Source organism: Triticum aestivum, chromosome 2D, assembly GCF_018294505.1.
Source record: "Triticum aestivum cultivar Chinese Spring chromosome 2D, IWGSC CS RefSeq v2.1, whole genome shotgun sequence".
Lineage (NCBI taxonomy): Eukaryota > Viridiplantae > Streptophyta > Magnoliopsida > Poales > Poaceae > Triticum > Triticum aestivum.
The window spans coordinates 16,249,562-16,265,223 of NC_057799.1; the positions used below are offsets into that span (position 1 = coordinate 16,249,562).

The following is a 15,662-nucleotide window of genomic DNA, read 5'->3' on the forward strand; positions in this document are numbered from 1 at the left end:
TCTGTTTTGTTTACACCGGTCTAGGCCTCTAGGGGACGTACAGTATTGCCTTAGGAACGAAGCTATAGCATATGCCACAAGTACAGTTACGTGTCCCTTGGTGTCCTAGGGCAAGCTACCCCTACACATGCTGCCCATGTGTGTTGTCTGCACTGTCGCTCGCATGGTTACCATTGCCAACTTTTGTGTAGATTAGGCGCAAGTATGGCCCAAGTCTTCCACATTGGAGACAACAATGGCCTTAGCTAGGAACCTACTCACTACGTTTACAACATCATTTCACTCTCTAGACAAAGCAGGCCATGATAGCACACAAACGCACGTTGAATTGCCCTTGAGATCGACCAGTCAAGAATAAAAAGAGTACGCATGCAGAACCGGCACATGGTCCATGCTTGTGGAAGGGGGCATATGCTTGTGCGAACGATGTGTCTTGGAACCATGTTGCTTTCCAGCAAGCTGGTTTGATCAAAACACCGTTGCTTGCAAGTGTGAGCAATGTCACAGCTGTGGCACCTTGTTGCCACAAACAAAAAGGAAAGGTGGCATGCACCTTTTCCCTGCGTTGAATGGTTACCTGATCCAGGTAGGTTGGTGCTGGTTGTGGTCATTACCAGCTGCACGGTCGATTAAGATCCACAAACCGCTCGCTTTTCGTTCCACCAAGATTGTTTGTTTTCATGTGTTTCGTTTGCTTAGTTTCACGAAATTCGTAGTAGCTTTTATTGGATATGTGCAACCTGTGAACGAAGGAGCGATCACTTAAAAGCTTTTGCATCATCGGATACGGCTGTAGTTTCTAGGGTGCATGCACTTCGAGGCTCCGGTTTGATTATTGGTTCGACCAACTAAATATATGTTATATTTCATTAAAACTATCACTAGTACAATCTTGAATTTTAGTCGGTACATGAAGCCCTTTTTCAAAATAAATAATTAAATAACCAGCCCCCACTAACCACTCAGTCGGTTCATGAAACAAAACCGACACCACAAATCTCAGTGACGATTGCTCACCCAACTGAGATAGCTGGATGTTAAAAAGCAATCGATGTATCATTCCCTCGTGTGAACCATGACTAGAAACCGCCGTCCCTAACCCCCCCCCCCTCCCCCCCTTCTCATGTTAACGAGCGAGGATACACTTTGTAAAATCGGTGCCGGAGCTACACTGCGTACCTAGTTAGGCACTAGGTCAGAGCGGTGTGGGCGGATCGGCATAGGACACTCTAGCCGTACCCGGGCTAAGGTAGTAGTGTCACAGACCACGAAACATTGCGTTCAACTTCTGCTTGGAGCACCGGGGCTAGAGTAGGATGCTAATGTTGGAGCTGAAGCAGGGCGAGGATGAAGATGAATTGCCCCATGAGAACTTTCGGGCTTCGCACTACACTTCACAAATCCGGTGCCTTTAGGAACTAGATAACGATTGTGATATAGACATCTTGAAACATACTTTCTCCCCACTTTATAAATAAAGCAACCAACACGTCCATACAACAAGTTCAAGTCTCGTACCGAAAAAAGAGAGAGAAAAAGACCACCAAATGGCCAGTGGCTCAAGTGCTCTCCTGCGAAGCAAGGCGATGTGCGATTGCAGTGATCACGTTCATCATGTGGCCAATCCTGTTGTGCTCCCGCTATCTAGAGAGCGGGTATCAGTGATACATAGATGAGAGCAAGGGGCAACAAAAAATATATTACCTCCGTCCCAAATTTTTTGTCTTAAATTTGTTTAGATACGGATGTATCTAACACTAGAATGTGACTAGATACATCCTTATATAGACAAATCTAAGACAGTAATTTTGGAACTGAGGAGTAGTTGGTGGTATTTACGATGACCTTATAAGGAAGGTTGGTTGTCGAATACCAACAAAATAGGCACATTGACTCACGGAGCGCGATTCTAGTCTTAGTTAAGAAATTGCCAGGAGATATTGGATTATGATTGCAGGCCGTAATAAGGAACTCCCCAAGGTCGATTGTCCCGATAGCCACTGCATGTTGTTCCGCAGACAAATGCTAAAATTGCTACTCGCTCCATTCGATCCAAAATAATGTCGCAGGTTTAGTATCGGAGGGAGTACTAGTTACTAGGGTTCTAAATAAAATACACTTGAGTCGAATTTTTGTTTCAACCTTGCAAACTTAAAGTGTCAAAAATGAAATATTCCTTAGCAATGCATATATATGAGATTTTGCTACGACGATGATACCAAATTACAAGGTGTGAGACTGGATTTTGGGACATCTAACTAGATTAAAAGTTTTAGCTTCCTGTATAATTTCGTGACCAAATAATATTCGAGGAGCCCCCTCCATTCGATCTTGGCTGGATAGATTCATAAAAGACTTTGGGCTTCTTCAAAACAGGGTTAAAGGGGCACATATTGCCTCTGTGCTTGATTTTTGTAACTCTCTCTTGTAACTTCTCCATAGCCGGCCTCCCCCCCCCCCTCTCCCTCTTTGTATATACCCCCCCCCCCCCCCCCACCATGTAACCACCGTATTTATATGTGAGTAATACAAAAACAGTAGGAGCCTCTCCTACTGTCTTCTTTGTCAACAAAAAATTTATTCGAGGAGCCCTCGGCAAAAAGCAAAATCTGTGTTAAATGTTTTGTTCAATTGACTGGATTTTCTACTCCCGGGTGCACCTACACCCGCATGAACAGTACACTTGAAAGAAATATAAACCAAACTTGAAAATATATGAAATTTTGGGACATCAAACTAGATCAAAAGTTTTAGCTTCCTGTATAATTTCATGACCAAATAATATTCGAGGAGCCCTCAGCAAAAATTAACAAAATCTGTGTTAAAAGTTTTGTTCACTTTTGAGGAGTGATTTTGTTATTTTTGCTGAGGACTCCTCGAATATTATCTGGTCACGAAATTTTGCAGGAAGCTAAAACTTTTGATCTAGTTTGATGTCCCAAAATTTTAGATTTTTTTTGATTTAGTTATATATATTTTTCAAGTGTACTGTTCATGCGGGTGCACCTACACCCGGGAGCAGCCACACCTTTCTCAAATTACAATGCAAACAAATTTGGGCAACATCCTTCTCGCGATGTTAAATAATCATCATGAGCATTCATACCCGGAAAACTTATAATTTGACCAAGTGTCTTAACAGACTAATACTAGTGAGATAGGTAGACATTACGTTACAATCTAGCAGTGCAAATGCGTATGTGGTGTCGCTAGTTAATATAAGCTGACAAAGGAACTGCATGCACGATTACTTGACAAGAGCGTAGACGGAGTTCACCAAAACGGCCGCCGTGCATTTGGCAGCGAGCAGCATGAGCAACGCGGCCGCGGAGGCACGCACGAAGAACATGTCCAATTCTTGGCGGAGCCTTTTGAAGTCCGGGTTAGCCTTCGTCAAGCTGTCCGGATACAGCTCGTCGACGTAGCGATCCGCGTCGGTGCTGAACCAGTAGCTTGCCCCAGCGGCAGTCGCAAAAGCTATAACAAAAATCTGCGAGGAAATGCATGGATCAACTTAACATTTACTAGTATTTCCACCGTCCGGGTTTATTGGCCTTGCTAGCCAAAAATTGGTCCGAAGTCGTAGTCCTCTATATATAGTTATATATACACTACTCGACGGAAATCTAGCTTAATTACCACGTCGGCGCATATGAGGAACAGCGCCACATTTGCCGTCCCTCCGATCACTCTCTTCTTCGTAGCGATGGCAACGGCCGCGAGCGGTGCCTGCACGAGGCTGTACGCGCATCCAATGGCAGCAATAGCCACGACATACCTGTAATGTAATTGACAGAAGTGCTGTTCGTCATACAATACATATACGATCTAATCATCAAATTTAAACAATCGTTGAGTATGCTAAATACAACATATACTACTGCACATACGAATGCATGCTCACGGTGGCTCGCTCGCTCAGCTCACCTGTAGGTGTAGATGTCCTTGAACTTTAAGACGAAGCGGCCGCCCTCAAAGAGATCGCTGCGGACGTCGACTTTGTCGGTGACGATGAGGGCGAGCGACCCGGCCAGGAGGAGCATGGCCACTAGCCGGAGCGCCAGGATGACAGACGGCAGGACGATCTTGGAGGATGCCATGGTAGCGGTAGTGGTAGCCACCTCCGCAGGACGACGTGCGCTATATATACATAGCTGCCTGCACCGCCAGTTGATCATCGGCTGGGGACTTGGGGTTAACGACACATTTTGGCCTTCTAATTCAAGGCACCCTGTCGATCGTCGTTTCTCGGAGCTGGAAGACGGTTTGGGATTAACGCCGGATGTACAGTACACACCTGGCTACTTTGATCCCGTCTCCCCAGCTAGACGACGAGTACGGATGTACAGCATGCGTGAGCATAATGTGGATGGAGGACTCAAATGACAATAAGTGCTTGCTAGAGCTTCTGTAACTATATTTAGATCCCTGCAAACATCCTCTTGAACACCAACATTAGTATTAGGACTAAAGAAGATACTGGATTTGGAATTACTCACAAGCTGCCTTGCGTTGCTGCAATATGTGTCCACAATTATTTTCAAGGTGATTGCATTTTGTATATTGGCCATCATGAAAATTAAAGAGTCATCTGCAAAAAGAATGAGCGGCCATTTCCTTAATTTGAAGAAATATCTATGGTAGCCTTCGTCGGATATGTGTAATTTGAGAATGAGGGGTGATCTCTTTAAGAGATTTTGCATTGTCAGATATGGTAATTCTGGGGTGCACGCATTTGGAGGTTGAGTTTGACCATCAAGATCATCAAGAAATGGATTATATATAAGAAAACCCGCTTTAGCTATATGTAAGTTGTCTGTTTTTTAACTTTTGGTAAGTCAATTTCTCTGATAGTTGATTCTTTGTCATAATTCGTGTTGTCTTTTTCCCACTAGTGTGGCTTCTTGGTTGAATTTTTTACTTTCCATTATTTAAGTTAAATCAATTTTCTTATTGGGTTTGACGCCTATTGTCTGTTGTTTTCTTTTGTTTTTATGTTTCTTTTTATTTTTTCGTTTTCTTTATGGGTATTCTTGGGATGTTGGATAAGTGTAAATGTATATATGCAAGTACTATTAAATATAAATTATACTAGTGTGCAAAAATTGCACTATTATATATGTAATCTTTGCATATTATAAAAGTGCAATTTTAGTGCAAATTGTGTGAAATTTGTTTTTCATTTTCTTTCTTCTTAAATGGTAGTACCAATGCCACTCATTCATTCTTGCTTAGAAAACTATATTTTTAATTTCATTTCAGTTTTTGTTTCGCTTTCATTCTTCATTACAGGTAATACCCATGCCACTAATTCAAACCTTCTTAGAAAACTACAATTTTTTTGCAAAAAATCTACTATTATATGTGTATTATTGCAAATAATAAAAGGCATAATTTATTTGTGAATTGTGTGCGAATCTATGGTTGTTTATTTCTTTCTTCTTGAAGGGTAATACCAATGCCAACAGTTTTTTTATTTCTTAGGGTTTTTTTGCGTGTGTAAGTATACATGCAAGTACTATTCAAATGAGTTCGGTGATTCGGTGCCCAGGTGCATCTGTACCTGGGCATGAACAGTAAATTCAAATAAAATAGCAAAAAAATAGAAAAATCTAAATTATTTTGGTATCAAAGATGTTTGAATGGCTTAGTTGCATGCGAAAATTTGTGGTGTGATGACATTCAAGGAGCCATTGGAAAAAAATCGAGTCTCAAAGAAACTTAAAAAGAACACTATTTGAAGATAATATTTTCCCGGGAGTTTTTGGAATGTCATTTCTCCCTGAAAATCTGCATGCTCCTTGCAGACTGTAACAACTTCAATGCCAAAAATATTCACAAGTTTTTTGAATTTTGTTCTATTTACTTCGAATTTGATTCCTAGATGCATGAGTGCAGATGAACCTGGGCTCGGACGCGAATTACCGGCGAAAACTACACTATTATATACTTATTCTTTGGATTATAAAAATTGTAGTTCAGTGCAAAGCTGTGTGCAAGTATTTTTTTTTGTTTCTTATTACATGGTAATAGTAATGCAAGTTATCCATTCTTCCTGAGACAACTTCATTTTTTATATTATATTATATTATGTTATATTATATTTCTTTTTAAGGATAATACCAATGTTACTAATTCATTCTTACTTCAAACATTTAGTTTTTGTGAAAACTTTACTATTATCCTTAAAAAAGAAAACTTATACTTGACGCGAGACATAGGGCAGCATCTCATGAGGGAGCGCAAGACTGGACCGACCCAGCTCATGGGAGGCCACAACCTTGTTTTTTCTCTATTTTTTCACATTTTTTGTTTTTGTGTTTTGCTTTTAAAACCTTTTTATACTTCAAAATATTTTTCAATATATATAATAAAATAAAATCTACTTAAAATAGTAGAATTTTTAATCTAGCATTTGTAAAATGTTAAATTTGCGAAAATAATGTTTCTCATGTATACGAAAAATTATACAGAAAGTACAATGCCTATGAAAAAAAGTTAATAATGTATTTTAAAAATAATAATCAAGCATTTGAAAACATGCTAATCATCTATTAAAAATGTTAAACATGTAAAAAAACAGAACATAGAAGGTAGAACTTGTACTAAAAATAGAACATAAAAAATTAATATTAAAAATAAAATAAAGAAACAAAAGCGGTGAAAACCAAAGAAACGAAAGAAAGAACAAAAGAAGCACCTCTGAAACGAAGAAAAAAATAAAACCGTGAAAGTTAGAAGGAAACGCGGAAAACCCAAGGTAAGAAAACAAAACCGATCTTTTTAATAAAAACTAAGAAAGAAACAAAGGAAATAGAATAGCAAGAAAAAACCAATAAAAAGGAGAAACAAACAAAAGAAAACTGAAAAAAGAAAGAAAAGACACAATAAAAATCAGAATAAGACAAAGAGAATGGTGATAAACAAACCAAAGAAACCCACAAAGAAAAAACCCTAGTGAGAAACAAAGAGACTGAAAGAAAAAGAGAGAAATGAAAAAGAAATAAAAACGAAGCAAACTCAACGAGCAAAGAAAGTGAACGCGAGCGACAGCGTCCAAGCGAAGAAACACACGAAAAAGGTAGGAGCAATACTGTATCACGCACGGGAAAGCTTGAGGCGAGACGGTAGATAGTCTCACTAGAAACAAGAAATAGTTCTCTAGCTAGGGCTATATGTCCCTCATACTGATTTCTTATAGGAATCGCCTACGGTCGACAGTAGCACTGTAGCAGGCCGACCCACTTCTGCGCGCATTGGTTCGCTCGGCTCTTTAGGTCCGGTTTACTATAGGACTTTGTTCTTTTTTTTTCTTTTTTTTTCTTCCGTTTACGGTTTCTTCGGTTTTCCTTTTTTTTCCCTCATTATGCTTTGGTTTTCTTTGTTTTCTCATTGGTATTTTTGGTTTCTCTTTCTTTCTTTGTTATACTTTTTTTTTTGTTTCTTTCTTGTTTTCCTTATATTTTTTACTTTTCTTTTGTTTTTGTTGGTTTTTACTGGTTTTCTTGTCTTTTTTTTACTTTTTACAACACATGTCTACATTTTTCACATGTATTGTAACTTTCTTCGCATATACTAGGATTTTTTTTCAAATTTAATAAAAAATAGATATATTATTAACATTTCTTAATATATGTTTTGCTGACTACTTTTTTTCATACATATTGTACATTTTTCCTATACATATAAATATATATTTTAAAGAATTTACATTTCAAAAATAAAATTTTAACATTTTGACGAATTCAACATTTTTTGAATTACACGTTAAACATATTTTTAAAACACATTTGAACATATTGTTAATTATATTATTTTTTCTGAACTATGCAGAACTTTCTTCACATTGCACAAACATTTTCATGAAAAATGTCCCGAACACATTTTTGGAACTTGTGAACATGTTTTCAATATAACAAACATTTTTTGAATTGCACTAACATTGTTTTTCAATATATAAACAGTTTTTCATACACATGATTAACATTTTCAAATTTTTGTTCACATTATATATTTTTCGTATACATAAAAAACCCTTTTCCATACACGTTTAATATTTTTCAAATGGAAGTTTTATATATTTTTTAGAATTTTATGTAAAAAAATTTGTAATATATATATTTAGAATATTTTTGAATATAGGCAAAGGTAAAAATAAAGAAATAACAAAAAAATGTGAATATAAAGGGAAGAATAAACTAAACAAGAAAAGTAACATGCCGTCAACAGGCGAGCCGCGGCTACTGTGCCGACGCAATACGTGCCGCCCTGCAGGCGAGCTATGGTAGGGCTCACTGCGGGTGGTGCATAGCGGCCATAGTTCTCGCGCTGCCATGGGCTGACATCAATTCAACTTTGATGTGGCCCAAACAGAGATGATACCATCCTGGGTTTCGAGCCCAACAAGCAGAAAGCGGGCAACTGATCCCATCTAGATCGTGGAGTTCTGCCTAAAAAAATCTGGACCGTGGAGTTAGTCCCAAAAAAGAAAAAGAAAATGTATCATCGAGATGATGGTGGAGCACATAAACCAGGGTGTGGTTGGACACTTGTTTTCAATAACTTCAATAACGTCAAAGTTATTATGGTGTTCATACACGCGCTATAAGATCTGCACTGAGTAAATTATCATGCCATTTATAAAAAAGTTACGGAGATGTGTTTTCAGTAACTTTCTTCTCCCGGGTGAAAATTACCATGGTGCTTTTGCATAAACTTTCACGTCTGCCGTGCGTATATTACCATGCTATTTACACATATGTTACCGGGGTATATTTTTCAAACAACCTTTTTACCTAGGCAAATGTTATCCTGGTGTTTGTATGTGAGATATCAGTTATGTTGTGCGTAAATAACTGTGTTATTTACAGAAGTTACCAGGGTCTGTTTCAACACCATTTTTTTAGGTCGAAGTTACCATGGTGTTTTTAAGTAAGTTATCAGGTTTGCGGTGCGTAAATTGCCATGTTTATTACATAGAAATTACCGGGAATGTTTCAACAACTTTTTCCCCAAAGTCAAAAAGTTACTACGTATGTTTCAACAACTTTTTGAGGAATACCAGAGAGATCCAAAAATACAAGAGGAATCTAAATAAATAAGAAAACACTTGTTGTTCTCGATATACTATCCTTATGTTAATAAGATGTTAGAATATATATATATCATCCCTCATTTTGTGCAGTTATTGTTAACCGTTAATTTGATTTTTAGAATTTACATGTTGATCTTTCACGATCATGTTAGTGCCCTCTAAAGATCAGGTTCATGTTTAGCTAGTGCTCATGTTGCTACTTAGATGGTTATCTAGTGCTCATGTTGCTACTTAGATGGTTAGCTAGTGCTCATGTTTTTGCTTAGATGGAGGAAGATTGAATCCTTTAGTGTCCACAACATTGCTATGCAAACCTCTGGGACACTAGGATTGATTGTATTGCTTGATTTTGTTATCCGAGGAACTCTTATACTAAAACATTGTGGTGCTTTGCTAACTGACGGTGGTTCTTTGTACTTGTCAAGAAAACTTCTTGCTAACAATTGTTAGTTCATTGTTACTGGAGAACAAACGTGTGTGAACTCATGTCAAAATGGAGGCACGGGAGACGCAATTGCGAGCCCCAACCACTAGTGCATATCATAATCCATATCAGACAAGATGTGGCAGGCTAGTGGTCAAGCTTTGCTAGCTGCCGGCCACGCATTCTTCCGTTAATCAATTTATACTAATCAATATCAACAAAAAGACTGATTAGAGGGATACGGAAGGGCGAGGGTTGTGGGGGCGCAGCCAGGATCGGACCAGGCCAAACATGATAGACTATGTAATCTCTACTGCTTAGAAAAAAAATAGAGTGTTTCTTTTCTTGTCAAGTGAAGTGCTCGTCCAACCTTCCATCTTTTTTATAAGCATCATTCCTTAAAAATTGTCTTAATTGCCTCACCTTTTATTGACTTACCAAATAAATTTATATTTTCTTTTGTAAGTCGATAAATGAGTACCAAATAAATATATATTTCAGCCAAATCTCATTATATATTTATTAGGTAGGTATATCACGGGCGGGATTTTTCTTTTGAACACCGTATAGACACAGATGTTCATACATATGCACATATACTCACCCCTATGAGCACATTCGAGAGACTAAGCCGACACACAGACAATATTTGATATACATTTATTTACATAAATAACATTAATATGAGAAGATAAATTACAAGCTAACGTATTAAAATATTTATACTCCGTTACAACAAATTATCTAGCACACTTCAAGAATTAAGGCCTCATGACCAGGGCCACGTGATAATCTTTGGGAGGACGGCAAGGTTTGGTTTGTGTTCATATAGAAATAAGTATGTGCAGTCCATGCATCAGTAATTAATTCTATTGGTAGATGAATTTGACGAGTAGGTTGGCCTTTCTGTAGATCGGCTGTCGTATGTGGGCGATGTGGGTGTAGCGCTCCAGTCTAACACGCCTAGACGTAGGGTCAGATCGATAGCGTTCGGTCGTCATTGAACTACCTGCCTTATGCATCAATGATGAATCAACGATGGATCAAAGTAATCATGCAAGATGAGCTCTGTTTTGTCGTGCTCTGCTTTTGCAATTACCATGCGGCCATGTCTTGCCATATTTTTCCATCATCACACTCCCATCACATATATGATATACCCCATGTTTGATTATTCCCAAATATACTGTAGCATAGACTTATAGGATTCATGTTGGATCCTAAGGAACAATAATCATACACATATAAATCTCCATTAATCTACCAATCTATGCATCGTGATTAAGCTAAATGGCCACCGCATGCAGCCTTGTTTGGGCCTACGTCAAGCTCGATGGCATCGCTAGGATGGGCACCGTCGGCGGACTTCTTGAACGTGAACCACCGTGCGCAGGCCACGAAGTAGACGAGGTTGGCGGCGGCGATGGCGGCGGTGACGAGGTAGAACAAGTCAACCCTTCCCTCGTCTAGGTCCTGCGCCAGCCAGTCCGGCCGCCCGTCCCGTCTCCTGGTCACCCGGTGCACCAGTGCCACCATGAGCCCGCTGGCAAAGCTCGCCACCGCGACACCCAGGAAGAAGAGCGCCCCCGCCACGCTCTTCATGTTCTCTGGGAACTGCCTATAGTAGAACTCAGTCAGCCCGACGACCGTGAATGCCTCCGACAGCCCTACCAACAGCTGCTGTGGTACCAGCCAGAAGCACGACATCATGGCCGTCTTGCGCCGGCGATGCTCCACCGCTGCAGACACCAGCATCGTCACCACAGAGAGCACCAACCCAATGCCGATCCGCTGGAGCTGGGTGATGCCGCCTTCGCGCTTAGTGAAGCGGCGGAGCGCCGGCACCACCAACCGATCGTACACTGGGATCCAGATCGTGAGGGCGAGCATCTGGAAGATGACGAAGGAGCCCTCGGGGATCTTGAAGCTGACGGAGTTGCTAATCCGGCGATCGGTCTGCTCCGCCTGGAACACGATGTAGGTGCCTAGCTGGGTGATCACCACGAAGTATACAATTCCCGATGACCATACCGGGATGACGCGCGCTAGGCACTTCACCTCCTCCACCTGTTGCATCGTGCACAACCGCCACGGGTCTGCCAACGTCTTCCCATCGGAGCTGACCACGTCCTCGGTGGTCTGCATGGCCGCCTTGTCGAGGCACGTGAACTGGTCAGTGTATGCCAGCTTGGCGACGAGCTTGCTCCTGTGCGGCGGGTCAAATAGCTCGACAGTGTTGCGAGTTTGTCGGAGGTGGCGCTTGCGGAAGGAAGCAACGAGGACCTGTGTGAAGCTGGTGAATGGGCTGCCCTCGGGGCTGATGCGGACGTAGAGGCGTGTGCCCATGAAGAAGACGGCGCATGACAGGCCCATGAGCACTGCCGGCACGGCGAGGCCCAACGCCCAATTGACATCGCTCTGGAGGTAGATGATGACAGTAGCAGAGAGCATCATGGCGATGGTGTAGGTGAAGTAGTACCAATTGAAGAAGCTAGTGATGCCACGACGTCCATCGGCGGTGTGTTGATCAAACTGGTCGGCTCCGAATGCCAAGTTGCATGGGCGGATGCCGCCGGAGCCGACAACGAGGAAGAAGAAGGACGCAAGGAGCACAACAAGCTGGGAGGGGGTGGGGCCCTCACATTGGCCTTTCAAGATGCAGGCAGGAGGGTGGAGGGAGTGGAGTGCGGCAGTGAGGGTGAGCAGGACCATGCCGACGAAGGAGGCTATGGTGGCGGCCGCCAAGGTGGTGTAGCGGCCGACGTAGGTGTCGCTGACGAAGGCGCCCAGGACGGTGGCGAGGTTGCAGCTGCCGGTGAAGAAGTTGAGGAGGGTGGCGGCATTGACGCTCTTCATGTGGTACACCGTTGTCAGGTACACAAGCAAGTTCGATAGTGTCCCAATCGTGCCAAGCTTCTCAAAAGTCTCGTTCCCTGTAACAATTCTAACTTTTTTTAATTTCTCATTTAATTACTTCCCAGTATCCTGGTCAATTAGTCACGAGTTATAATTTATGAAATTCATCCCAGGGATCACTTTTTTTCTTGAATGCACCATGGAATATGTACCATATATGGAAGAAGAGCCAATTGGTTGATAGAATGCCTTTCGGACTACAAATCTAATCCATGGGGTTATCGACCACTCCCACAATGACTACACAGAACAAAAGACTTGCTTGTCCAACCTCTAGACACTAATGGCAAGGAGGCGGACCCAGAGCATCAGGGCCAGGGATCCTCACTACTGCAAACTTAAATTCACATAAACAATAAACAAGTCGCTAATTTACATGATATGCAATATCAAAGCCAGTGCCAAAAGTTGTCAATACTTGCATGGAATTCACCCAAATTGCACTTTTCTTGTACCCTGGTACTCCTATTTACTAGTGGTTATAATTCAAAAATAGAATCATGCTTGGAAGTTTTAAAAGGATAGAAGAAACATCCTATAAGTATAGGTAGATGTACGTGCCTACAAATTTTAGTTAGGAACAAGTTTCTTTTGTATAGCCTTAAAATAAAATAACTTAATGAAATTCGATAGGTACTATGGGGGTGTTTGGTTGAAGGCCTGGACACCCTGCCTGCAGAAACCTCATGCCTGGATCGAGCCTGGAATGTTGGAGAATTTTGCCTAGTGAGGCTAGCCTGATGCACATGTGTTTGGTTTGTGCCCTGAGCCTGGCGCTGCTTTGCCGTGCAATTAGTACATAAAGAAATCCACACCGATAAATCCTATGAAAAAAATAAACTAATACCAAGCAGTGCGGCAGGCTCACCCAGGCGCAAGACATGGGAGGCTGGGCTCAGGCTAACCACACTGCCAGGTGGCTGGCCAGGCCAATCCTTTTGTCAGGCTGTGCAAGCCAGGCTAGACTCGTATGACTCAGGACATCAACCAAACATGATGCAGGCAGGTTTCACTATGTGAGAGAAAGAGGTGAGCTAAATATTAATGGTATAACATACTAGTATATCTAACTATTGTATGAATAGGCTATTAGATTGGCTACAAGTGATGTGGCAACTTCATATAGCCGGTTGTTGGCTATACTATTATCTATGCTCTAAACTCTTGAAACTATCCAAATATTTTACACAAATATGAATAAAGTTGGTGGTGTAATGCATAGAATCGCCATTATCAAGGTTCGTCCAGTGTAGCCTTTGTGGCAATTTGCCTTGTATGTAATACCGTGTACTCCCTCGGTTCTAAAAAGAGGGCATATTTTGATTGTCTAAATTCGTGCATTGGCAATTAGTCAAATAATATGTTACTCTCTCTCCGTAAACAAATATAAAAGTGTATAGATAACTAAACTAGTGATGTAAACGTTCTTATACTTTTTTACAGAGGGAGTACTTCTGTAACACAAAATTGGCACCATCAGATTCTTGCTCAAAGGCACTTTCACATGATTATGATTTTATAACCATTGAATAGATATAATATGACAGAATTACGGTCAAAGCATGAATTCGAAGAGTCAAGATATGTCCTCTTTTTGAGAACGAAGGGAGTAGTAGCTATCGTCCACAGTTGTTAGAGTAAGCTACGTTCCGTTGCTATTAGGCCAGGGAACACTAACAGAGGCAGCTAGCTGGCATGACAGTTACTCACCTATGACATAAGGCATGGCCTTCCATCCGCGGTAGTTGTGGACGGGCTCGCCATGGCCGGCGTCAAGCGCCGATGAGTCAGTCGTCTTCTCTATGCTGATGCCATTGCCGTGATCCTGCTCCTCCTGCTGCGGCAGATTAGCGTTAGCGGCCTCCATCCCTCAGATGCAGCAAGCAGCTAGACTGAAACTGGAGGTAGGTGGCAGCTTGTGCTGGTGTGGGCAGCTGCAGTAGTGCAGGAAGGAGAGGAGAAGATGTTGGCCGTATAAATAAGCTAGCCAAACAGCCAGACTACGGGATCTTTGCTTCGAAGATAGTACTAGCTCTGTAAAGAAATATAAGAACGTTTAGATCACTAGAATATAAGAGCGCTTAAATCAGTGTCAGAACATCAACATGAAGATGACACCTTCAACATGGATTTTTCCTCTGTTGATTAAGTGATGAATTCTAATTATAACCGCTAATATTAAATGCTAAACATAAAAGATATATACGATACGACATTGTGAGCTCACCCAACCAATCTCTCTCTTGTTTTTTCTTTTTTTTTCTTTTTTGCAGAAACACCCAACCAATCTCAGAGCAAGGTCAAAAGTAAAGCAATCTCTCGGCCCTTAGGGGCCAACAATGCTTAGAGCATGTATTACCCGTTGCCTCGGCTTACTACCTCGCACTTCCAAGTTACGCTCAGATGCAACAACGGACCGAAAAGTACAGTTTGCATGTGCCAAGTGATGCCGCCAAAAGAGGCAGGAATCAGGGGAGAAAATTAAGGCATGGAGCCTAGATTTGTACTTAAAATTAATAGTGTAGGGTCTACCTAATGGTAGCCTTATGTGTCTGCGTTGGAGAACAAAAAATAATACTAATAGCTTCTGTTTTTACTTCTAGGTGGACGCATGCGGGCAGAAGCAAAAACTAAGAAAGGAACGAACTAACAACTTGGAAAATAAGGATTAGGGATCAATACAGGAGCCCCTCCTTGGACGGATTTCTCCTTCTGCTCCCGCTTTCAACTTAATGATGAAATAATAGGAATTGTGCTACTTCAGGGAAAAAAATCGGGTACGACCGGGTCGCACGAGGCCAAACGGGAGACCACCTCGCGCGCATGACATCTGGCGTACGAATCTCAACACAGCGTTCGCCTGGCTTCCAGCCCAGCCCACCCCACTTCCGTTTCCCACGCCCCACGCCCCGTCCTTTCAGCTTCTAATCTGTTTCATCTTCCAAAACGAAAAAACCCATCTCCGTCTCTTCCATCTCGCCGGCGACGGCGTGCCAAGTGTTGGGGAACGTAGCAGAAATTCAAAATTTTCTATGCATCACCAAGATCAATCTATGGAGTAATCTAGCAACGAGGGGAATGGGAGTGCATCTACATACCATTGTAGATCGCGATGCGGAAGCGTTGCAAGAACGCGGATGAAGGAGTCGTACTCGTAGCGATTCAGATCGCGGTTGATTCCGATCTAAGCGCCGAACCACGGCGCCTCCGCGTTCAACACACGTGCAG

At 41.6% G+C, this 15,662-nt stretch overlaps 1 protein-coding gene across 1 annotated transcript; it reads right to left on the minus strand.

Moving 5' to 3' along the window:
* Positions 1 to 10,719: 10,719 nt before the first annotated feature.
* Positions 10,720 to 14,427, minus strand: LOC123048323 (protein NRT1/ PTR FAMILY 2.9-like). Its single transcript, XM_044471450.1, has 2 exons — positions 14,145 to 14,427; positions 10,720 to 12,451 (listed from the first exon to the last, which is right to left on the minus strand). Exons 1-2 carry the CDS (start codon positions 14,299 to 14,301, stop codon positions 10,800 to 10,802), a joined length of 1,809 nt encoding a protein of 602 aa, XP_044327385.1. The 5' UTR covers positions 14,302 to 14,427; the 3' UTR covers positions 10,720 to 10,799.
* Positions 14,428 to 15,662: the final 1,235 nt, after the last annotated feature.

Coding starts and splice junctions, on each gene's coding strand:
- LOC123048323 (XM_044471450.1), bottom strand. CDS start 14,301: ATGGAGGCCGCTAACGCTAATCTGCCGCAGCAGGAGGAGCAGGATCAC. Junction 12,452..14,144: donor GGCCATGCCTTATGTCATAG/GTGAGTAACTGT, acceptor GAATTGTTACAG/GGAACGAGACTTTTGAGAAG.